Source organism: Antrostomus carolinensis, unplaced genomic scaffold (genome assembly GCF_000700745.2).
Source record: "Antrostomus carolinensis isolate BGI_N321 unplaced genomic scaffold, ASM70074v2 scaffold11833, whole genome shotgun sequence".
Taxonomy (NCBI): domain Eukaryota; kingdom Metazoa; phylum Chordata; class Aves; order Caprimulgiformes; family Caprimulgidae; genus Antrostomus; species Antrostomus carolinensis.
Genome location: NW_010304527.1, coordinates 3251 through 13766, shown reverse-complemented (window position 1 = coordinate 13766; position 10516 = coordinate 3251). Strand labels below are relative to the sequence as shown.

At 36.2% G+C, this 10516-nt stretch overlaps 1 protein-coding gene across 1 annotated transcript in view; it reads left to right on the top strand.

Moving 5' to 3' along the window:
* Positions 1-3233, top strand: part of MICU3 (mitochondrial calcium uptake 3) — a 41865-nt gene extending 38632 nt beyond the window's left edge. Inside the window, exon 13 of the mRNA XM_029084150.1 lies at positions 3123-3233. Coding sequence (XP_028939983.1) covers positions 3123-3233 — 111 coding nt within the window. The remainder of the gene's footprint in view (positions 1-3122) is intronic.
* The last annotated feature ends 7283 nt before the right edge of the window (positions 3234-10516 follow it).

Below are 10516 nucleotides of genomic sequence, written 5' to 3'. Positions count from 1 at the left end.
CTCTTCACTTGGGCAGCAGCTCCTTGTCTCTTGCAATAAATTACAGTGACATATACAGTTGTTAGATATTCTGAGTTCCTTTTGTGAAAAACATTACATAACTTATAATTTATTCAGATTTGTTGTAGACATTTGTTAAAGTTTGTTGCAAGTGTCAGTTAATGCAAATGGAAACTTTAGCCAAAATGTATGTGAAGTGACTTAGAGTTAGTTACTGTTGAGGAGAACATAACTAATTCTGTCTTTGCCATATAGTGGTGCATGAAGATTTACATAATTCTAAAAATAATTATTTTCTCTTTAGTTTACAAATTTAAAAGATAATGAAGACAGAATCATTGGAAATTTGGAACTGAAAAATTTCAATTGAGTAATTAAATTTCAGTTTTATGTACAAAGAAACACATAAATTATGTGAAATATAAAAATCTGCTGCAATTACATCCCAAAGTCAGGTACAATACAATAACTCCTAATTTTACTTTGTTCCAAATATAAATGTCATTGTCTGTACTTTGATATACTTTCTGTGGTAAACAGAGAACTCTAATGAAAGAGATTAAGGTACTTGGCTTACGTACCACAGATTATACCACCTTGAACGTGCACCTTGAAAAGGGGTAAACAGCACATGGTGCCATACATTACGTACCTCTAAATTGCACTAATGCAATTTACTTCACAGCATAAAGAAAGTTGTACCCTTATAATGAATCTCTCCTTGGAGAACAACTGTATAAGCTCTGTGTGGTCCAAACAGCTGGCAATATTCTTGGAGAGCTTGACTTCCTGCATTGCTCTCCCTGCAGGGCACACAGCCTGACTCGGCCTCGGCAGGTCCTCCTCTGCATGTCCTGCAGGGAGAACAGAAAATACATGTTCATAGGGAACTAACAAATGGAGCTGAGATGAGGGCTCTACCTTGAATGCCTTATGGAAGGGTTATCTAGTAAATATCTAACGAAACCCTTTCAGAGTTAATTTCCGAAGAAGGATGCTAGTGGCCAGCTTTAGGAGGGATTCAAGTCCATCCAAAAGTGCTGTTCACTAGACTATTTGTGTGCTCAGAACTTGTAATAGATACTTAAGCTGTAATTCCAATTTTGTTCACTTCTAAAGTGTTGAAAATAAATATTGTATGTCCACAATTGTAAATTTAGAAAATAAGTTGTAAGTCCCAGTAATTTCTTGAAAAATCTTACTATTTTTGCATGAAAATAACTGTTTCCTAGATGTTCTGAATTATGTTGGGCTTCTAAATTTCTGATTAAAGGTTTTCTAGGAAGTAATAGCAGCTACAGACAGAGTTTTGGGACTGTTTGGGGAAGGAAATTTCATTTTGAGAAAGACATGAAAGACTCAAGCATGTATTTAGAACCTCATTGCTAGTCATATTTCAACAATAAATTTCTGTCTTCTATAAATACTTCAGTCAAGTAACATTAAGAAGTGTCATGTAGTTAATATTTTGAAAGCTTTTACTTTACATACTTTTCCTAATATACAACAGTTAAATACATCTATCATAGGAGATAACTAAAAAAAATAAAAAAATAAGAGACTGTTGCTTACTAATTGAAGAGATTTTGTTGCTTACTTCTCTAAAGCAAATAAAGTGGGCAGTGTGTGATAGGGACACCTGACTCATCTTACAAAAGTAACTGGAAATTACAGAACTCAAACTTTTGATCCTAAAACTGCCTAGACCCTTAAAAACATACCTGGGTACAGTGGGAGGAAGGTGTTCCAGTGAAATGTAAAAGCATTGCAGAGTATGTGGACAACATGTTCTTTCTGTGGATTTGGTACACTGAGAGCAGTTGCAACAACAGTGCATACAGTAGAAATAAGTAGATGAACAGTTAATGTACTTCAGTGTTTCTAGTGGTTTTCATGAACATTTCTCTGAACCTGTTTCATAAAATAAAAAATAAATGCATATCTCAAAGCACTAGTTAATCAATTAAATGTGCTTTTCTTAAATAATGCAATGCATTTTGCAAGTAATCATTTTTTTTTTGTAAGATTGACCCTAAATCTCAACTAAATTATACGTTCATGTAAGTATTGTTTCTAATATTTCACTTAAAGTCTGGATTATATACTGCTATGGATTAGATTGTTTTCTGAATATTTACAGCTTCTGCATAATGTTCTATGCTTTTTAATTATACAAGACGAATAATAAGAATAAATGATAATAAATAATCACTCTCTCATGGTTGGTTTTAATATACTGCAATGTCACAATATTTTTAACTTCTTCAATCAGTTCAACCAAAACAAGCTATCAGACAATCTCTCACCTTCACACTGTAACCATTTACCTCCAGATACTGGACTTAATTTCTTAGATGGGATTACAATTCAAAATTACTTGTAAATGCTTCTGACTTAATCTACAATTACAATTCCTTTTCCTTAGTTAGCCTTTTTCCCCAGTTGATGTAATATTTAGCCCCTTCTCCATATTTCTGCACTTACCATCAAAATAAGCTTGTCAAGTAGGAATAGCAGCAGAAATAATGAGAGCCAGTGATAAGTACAGACAGCATAGAGTCTAGTGCATCCCCCAGGCCAGCTTTTGGATTATACTCTTCTCCATTCAGTGGTCGCTTACTAATGTCAATGAACTACAATGCCGTTTAGGATTAAGGTAACCTAGTCTAAAGAAGCTTTCATATCATCTGCTTATTTTGTATTTGGCTTTTGCTAATGCCTCAGTTTCATGAACATCAATAATTTTCTATGCTTTTTATTTGATGTTAGAGGTGAATTTTTTAGTACAGTGTTGACATGAGGAAGCAAGAAACAAAACTAGAGAGCGGGGCATACCTGAATAAAGAGGAAATCCTTTCTTGCAGCTTTTAATATACATGGGCTATTTGTTGAATGCTAACTGTGTGCTGTGAGGTGAGGATGCATTTTGAATAGTTAACCTGTCTATGGATTTATAAACCTCGTTTTACAGAAGTACTTCTGAGCCATAGAAGTATTTGATCTTTCATGATTTTAATATTAAAACTTACATCTAGTGTGTATGAGTCTGTCAAATTTAATGTAGTATTAAGGAATTTAGTGAATGATGTATTTTTCAAATCGTATGTTTTCACTTTTCACAGGAGACTCCAAAGTATGGGTGGAAGGAATATTACTCTTGTGTGATGACTGTAACCAGTGAGCATCTGAGAGATCTGTGGAAGCAATTTCGGAGAAGAGATATGCTGAGATAAAGGAAGAAAGAAAGATTATCTGCACTGGCTAGAACTATTTATTCCTATGGATTCCTCATGAAGAACAAACTAACCCAGGTGAATCGTGAATCCTCCCACTGCAGTAGAAAACACAGGACTTCTTTTCCACTTAATGCAGTGATCATCAACTCTTACAACCACTTTTAAGTATGTATTTTATTTAAACAACAAACTGTCACCTGATTGGCAAAAGTCTTTTTTTTTTTTTAAGACTACATTTTGAATATTATTTTTTATTATTTTGAGGTGTGTTTGTCACTTAAAAGAGAACAAAAATATGTTTTACACCTGGGTAGGCGGATGTTCTGACAATGAAGAGAAACTGCCCCACATCAGCTTAGACTGTGAATTTGCATTCAGAAGAGCACTATTAAAAGTTTGTGCTTAATTGAGAATGAGAATACACTAAGTAGCATAACAATTGTATACAAGTTGAATGTACAAATTAAATTCTTAGAAGCTAACGAAGCTACTGCTTTAAAAAGAGTAAAGCTGTTATGGTTATAATGTGAATTACAGGTATTTACCTAGGTAAGGTACTGTATGGACTATAATGTTCAGATTCTCTAAGTCTTACTATTGTGTCTGTTAATTTATCCTTTAAAAAAAATAGTACAGTTGTACTGTAGTATTCAACAGCAGTATGTTGAAGAAAAGTCAAATTGTTCAAATTCACATTAAGTAACACACAATTTGTCATATTTATTATAAATGTTATTGCCATACATATAAATTCACTGATATTTCTGGTAGAGTAAAACTTCATGTGTTTCTTGTGAATGGTGTGCTTTTATATGAAGTAAGATGTGGCACTGAGTAGAAATTACAGTTGTTTAATTTGCTACTCTGGAATGCAGTATCTGAAAAATAGATATATAACTTGTGTTTGTGTCAGACAAAAAAGCAAAACAAAACATGAATGCATGCAGGAGTACAGAGCAACACTCACTAATATTATTTGAATATTACACATCAAATATTAGACATAAATTAGGCCTTACAAAGGTTATGGAAACTATAGGCAATCAGTATCCGCTATGCCCCTTCACGCCCTGTGGGTTTAGATGTTACTGAAACAGCAGTAAGGACACTGTTATGCTTGGTTTCCATATTCTCTAAATTTTTCCTTTGCTATTCAGCAGCAGCATTTTTCCTTGCTCCCTTTCAGGATGATTGGTAGGTAGAGTGAATTAAACCCAAACAAACACAAACACATATTTGTTATATTCTTCTTGAAAAGGTTCACTGGACATTAAATAAGTCTGTATCTATTTCGGAACAATTGTGCCTTGAAATATTTCTAGCTGTATACACACACACACACACTAAAACTAATGTCAGTAAATTTTTATTGGAAAGGCAAATATTTGGTGGAGTCTGAAAGTTAAAACAGAACCAGAATAATGGTTTTAAATCTTTTATTACTCCAAATACCTGTAAGCAAATTTCTCAAAATTATATTTAGTGCACATGTTGCTCAAATACCATCTTACATCACATGTGAATAAAAAAGATGTATAGCACCTGTGTAAGTACACCTAAGTTTAGAAATATTTAATTTATAGTAAGTTTTATCTCTGCTAAAAAATCCAAACAAAATGAAAAGGAAGATGTTTTTTAAGAAATTCCACTCTGGGAATCTTAGGAAAAAAATATGCTAGGTGTGTCTTTTATCTGAGAAAAAGCCAGTTCAGAACACTTTTGAAGGATGCTACTTTAGTTAATATTTCATATCCTTAAACTACCAACAACAAGAAAAATCAAATAAATTGGTATAAAGACACAACAGAACATGGATAAGCTGCAATCCCTGTGTGATCATTTAGGGAATTAATTGTATTTAATGTATCGTCTTGGTACACAGAACTGTCTCACTGCTTCTTGTCAGCATATGCAAAACCCAATTTGCTACTTCAGTGATGAAGGACAAAAAGAGGGAAGAAAGGACAGGGAGTTATTGAAGGGGTTCCCTTCCTTCCTCTTCACTCACTACTGCCCACTCCCCTTGTGGAGTGATCCTCCCCTTGGAGGAAGCAGCAGCAGCACCATCATCATTTTGCTCCTCCACTCCCCTAGGCAATAGTGCACTTTGCTTTTATGGCTGGCTTGAGACAATTTTATCATTTTTCTATATATTTCCTAACTAGTCACATAATATAAAATAGAATGTGAAAGTGTCAGATTAGTTTTTAAGAGTATTTTTTCTCATATTTAATAGTAACTTATTTAATATAAATATGAATATATGCATAATATATCTTGTTTATTTCAAAATAAACGCACTTGAAATTAATTTTCTTTTTAGTGTATATCATTCAAATTATTTTGTCATTAAAAAATCTTTTTTTGCGTAACATGAGTGTACAAGTGTTTTGAATTGGAGCATCTCACCATCACAAAAAATACACTTCTTTGTTTCTTTTAGTCGTTTCTTTAGATGGCTTTGTTTTTTCTGCCACAGAATTCTGTATAAAAGAGCTGAAAGTGCAAGGACAGACAGGTGAAAACAAGGCAGGGTAATGGGACATGCCATCTGCTGCAGAGGCACCCCTCGGATAGGCAGCAATCGCTGTGCTCAATAAAACCTTACTCAAAATCCATCAAATTCCTGGCAGCAGAGAAAAGCTGTATGCTGCAACTAAATTATGTGGTAGCTGTGTAAGTGACGGCTTTTTGTAAAACCAGCTCTTGTTCTCTTCTGTAAGTTAAGAAAACTGCAATAATACAAGAAGATAATCAGCGGATAATTACGACCTTCCCACTGATGTCCAGACCAGCTGTAAATTGTGATAATGTGGTAACTATTAAACCTGCAGCTTTGGGTAGCTTTGTGATAACTAAGTTTCGTCTGAGCTCTGATGAATTCCTGGTTCCCAGCAGAATATCCTGTACTGCAAGCTGCTCCCTGCTAATCTGGTGTTTAAAGTCACACTGGCATTTTCCCTCCTTGCACGTTTTGATGGTAAATTGATACAAATTACTTCCACTGCAAATGCATGTATTGTATGCCATAAAAGAAAGTTATCAGCCTGAAGAAAAATAAATGCTATTGAATGATGACTTGCAGCATATCGTTGGTCATACTGCCTGGTTTTCTGCAGTTATTTGGTCTCCTCTTTTCCACCTAAAAATCAGGATAACGAAGCTTTGAAACAAAATGAGGAAAAAAATGATCGAGGAATTTTGCTTTGATTCAACATTGCATAATATTCTTTATTTACTGTACTTTACTCTCTTGTCCCACTGAGGGCACTTTCCAGACAGTTTCTAGCAAAATAACTTGTACTTGCAGAAGGAAAAGAATCGGGCCAAAAGTTCACTCAAAAAACCCTAATTTGTAGCAATACCAAGTCTGAGCTCTCCTTAAAATCCAGCCAAGACCAATATGAATATTTTCTAATATATGTGAGGTCTGAATGTACAGTATTTTTCCCTATATCTGAAAATCCATGAAAGCATTTGGCTCCCTGAACCTGTCAGCAGATGGTGCCCTTGGATATATCATGTTCTTTTTCTTACACACACAATTAAATACATGGGGGTGTGCTTTAATCTTGAATGGGTAATGTTAATTTTTACCACTAGTTTGACTTATAAATTCCTCCCACAGAGGAACAGTATTATTAGCTAGGAGTGTTCCATAAAAATCTTAGTACCCACTTGAAAATCTTAATATAAAATACCTAATTTTATATATATAAACGTGCACAGAAACAGCAAAATACTAAACATATTTAAGTTTTAGTAATACGTTTCTCTTTATTCGTTACCTATTTATATGTCCACCTTAGTTTAAAAGTAAATTAAAGTAATATCATTGCACAGGAACTTTTCCAGCTCCCGTTTCATAGCTGTCCGTTGCAAGTAACTTTTCATTTACAGTTTTCTTCTGAAAATAAATTTATAATGCTTCTCCTTTTTAAGCAGCCATACCCGTAAGCCATGCTTTTTTCATATGTGGTTTTACTGTTAAGTGGTTTTAGGTGATTTGCCTGAGGTTGTAGGTTCTGGTTTGAAACAGTGAACTCTAACTCGCTCTAACCCTGATTCAGAGGCTACAACCTAGGTTCAAAAGAGTGTAGTGCTGTAAAAATAACCTTTCAGGTATTCAGATCTGTACAGTAAAATACTGAGCCTTAAATTAGCCATCTAGGCTCTGTAACGAATGCAGAGAATTGCACGAGATCCAGAAATAGCACAAACTGTTGAAAGTCAGCAGACTAGCTAAACTAGTTAACCAGGCAGTACCACCTACAGGGACGTTGTCAGATGATGCTCCTGGGAGCTGTGCATTCTCATGCCCTTTCTTTCATGCCAGTAGCACGTGTGTGACAGGAGGGTGAGAAATTAGAAGTGGCTCAGTTAGAAATTAAAACAGCCAAAAAAATCGCACATGTATGTATAGATGTGAATCAATGAAACCAGCTCCCCGTTACAAAAGTACTGGGGACAGCGTATGAGAGGGGGTGGAATGGATAATGGCGGCCTGGATTCAGAGAGACTTGAGCTGCTGTAGTAGTTGCTGTCAAATCACGCTTCCTGCTGGAAGCTTGTAAAGGGAATGTGTCCTTGCACTCGGAAACTGCTTGACAAAACCCAGTACAAGGAGCAGGACTGGAATCCAGAAGTCCCTGTTTTGGGCAGATGCCCTGAGAGGCTGCCAAAGGATTTCCTTTCTCTGGTCCCGTGAATCGTACATCCTTTTCTGTATCATTTTATAAAGACAGCGGACAAATTGCCAGAACTGGCCTACAGACTGGCAATAAAACACTTCCATTGGAAGCGGAAAGAGAGAAATTGTGGCTGCATTTTCTTTAGAGACATATTCTCAGGATCCCTGGCAATAAAAAGCATGAACGTGGGACGGTATCTCATTGCTGGAGAGTGATCAGACCTGGATGTGTGACCAAAGTACTGAGTTGCTCAGCCCTGTCAAAGCATTTTTAGCTCTGTCAAAGCGGGTTTTAATTGCCTGATTAAAAAAAAAAAAAAAAAAAAAAGAGCCTGTCAGTCTGATAGTTTTACATTTACATGCCTGCTTTTCAGGTCAACCATTAAGCCACGTAACCTACTCCAAAAGGCATTAGTTGGGATAACGTTTCTTACATACAGCTCTTCAGGGCCTTTCCACTCCAGGGGTCATGATTTTTGCTGAAGTAAAGACTTGTACAGTAGAACTGATTTAAATTTTTCCCATTTTTCCACCTTAAGTGGCAAAAGGGGAAGCAACAGGGGAATGAAAACTCCAAGATGACTAGTCTGGGAAAAACAATGCAATGAAAAAATTACTGCTGAAAGTGACAGAAGAGTGGGTGGATAATAAGCCCAAAACAACTTCACTGAAGGCAGACTCTGACAAATATAGTATTGTATTAATTCAGGGGTAGCAATCAAGAAATTCCAGGGAGGACTTCATTACTTGAAATGGAGCTAAATGAACCTTTACTGTGGAGGACCAGGCAAATTTCCACGTTGTGGAAAAGTTAAAAAAAAAAAAAATCATGACAACAGTTAGGTTTGCGTATCCACACAGTTGCAAATAATTAAGTACCTAGCTAGGATGAAGGGAGAGCAAGAGGATAAATACATCTGGGCCAGTCCTTCAATTCAAATACATCTGACAGCTAGACTGAGACTGGAGAGTACCAAGCTGCTTGTTTTCATATAGCTGGGAGCCACGAACGGTACATAGATGGTACTTGGTTCCAGCCGGGATGCAACATACATTTTCTAAGCTGTATCTTACACCAGAGATGTTGCAGAGGGATTTGTTTTTCTATGTGTGGTAAGTGGGGTCCAACACCCAAACATTCTGGAGAGAAGCAAGCAGCATGGTCACTGTCATGAAGGCCGGAGAGCATCCCTGTAGAGTCAGTGGTTCGCCTAATTTGTGACACGTGCTTGTACGTCCATGTCTGTGTCTATGTGTGTTCCTGCTTGTAGCCAAGCCTGGTCAAGCCTGGGAAGCAAACTTGTGTGAATGCAAAAATTTATACTCCTATCCTATTGTCCCTCCCCTTCTTGCTGCTCCACTGAATATGTGGGACACGTGGTGGAGCAGAAAGTACTCCACATCAGATGGCTTACATAAAGATGCTCAGAGTCTATAAGCTGTAAGTTCCTCGTCAGATTCTCTGAAAAATACTTCTTAAATTTTGCTTATGTGTTTCTTTATCATTCACTATATTCTGCATATACTTAGTTTGGGAGTTTAAAATTGACCAAATACTGTGCTTACAATCATCAGGAAGTTATGAGATTATAAAACTAATAATGCTTTATAATTTTCAAACAGTTGTAGCACAGTAAATCTGTGATATCTTAAAATGATCTAATAATATGAAGTCTTATTTTTCCACACTCAGTTATTGTAATTGTGGTCTTAAGAGTTCAGTGTAATTTTATACCTGAAATGTAATGAGCTGGATACACATATGATATTTCCAGCTATTCATCATAACCTATGAATGGACAGTAAATGTGAACATGTACAGCCAGCCCTGGATATGAAATCTGCAGGAGCCTAAATGAATGCTAAAGTACTTCCTGGACAAATCCTCTCTTACTGCAGTACTGTGGTATTCAAATCATGTATACATTAAGGAGAACAATCTTAATTTACATAATCACTTTTGTTTCTTTTGTGGCTCATTTTAGTTTTTTATTCTTATTGTGTTGAAGTTTTATTATCTTTCAAACTGGTACAAAACTGAGCTCTGAAGAGACTATGCTAAATTATCACTGACAATTTTTCTCTGCCATATATTAAGCATCTTCCCTCACTTGAAATTTCCTTCTATTTTGCTGCCATTACTTTATAAGATTATCAGGAATTGTTTGTGACATCTTAATAAAATACATCCAAGACGTCTGTGTAACTTCACTAGCCACATACAAACCTTCTACTACTGTTTGCTCTAGATGGACGACTTGCACAGGAGTCGTTTTTAATTAGGACTGCATGCTCAGGTACCAAGGTGACTTTCTTCAGAAAGAGGCACTATTTCCACTCTGCACTTCTGTATCTGAACCCAGCTGGACTCTACCCGTCAGTGCATGTGGAAGGAGAGAGCGCATGCTTTGTTAACATCACCTGATCAAAGACCATGTCAAGTGGGATGACAAGGTGAAGGGGGAAAGCCAAACATACAGGGGCACAAACCCAACCGAACAACACTCACAGACAGCAGAGGGGATCACACTGGTCAGCCAGACAAATTTGCAAGGGTACGTGGAGTGGGAGGATGCTTGCTTCAGCAAGA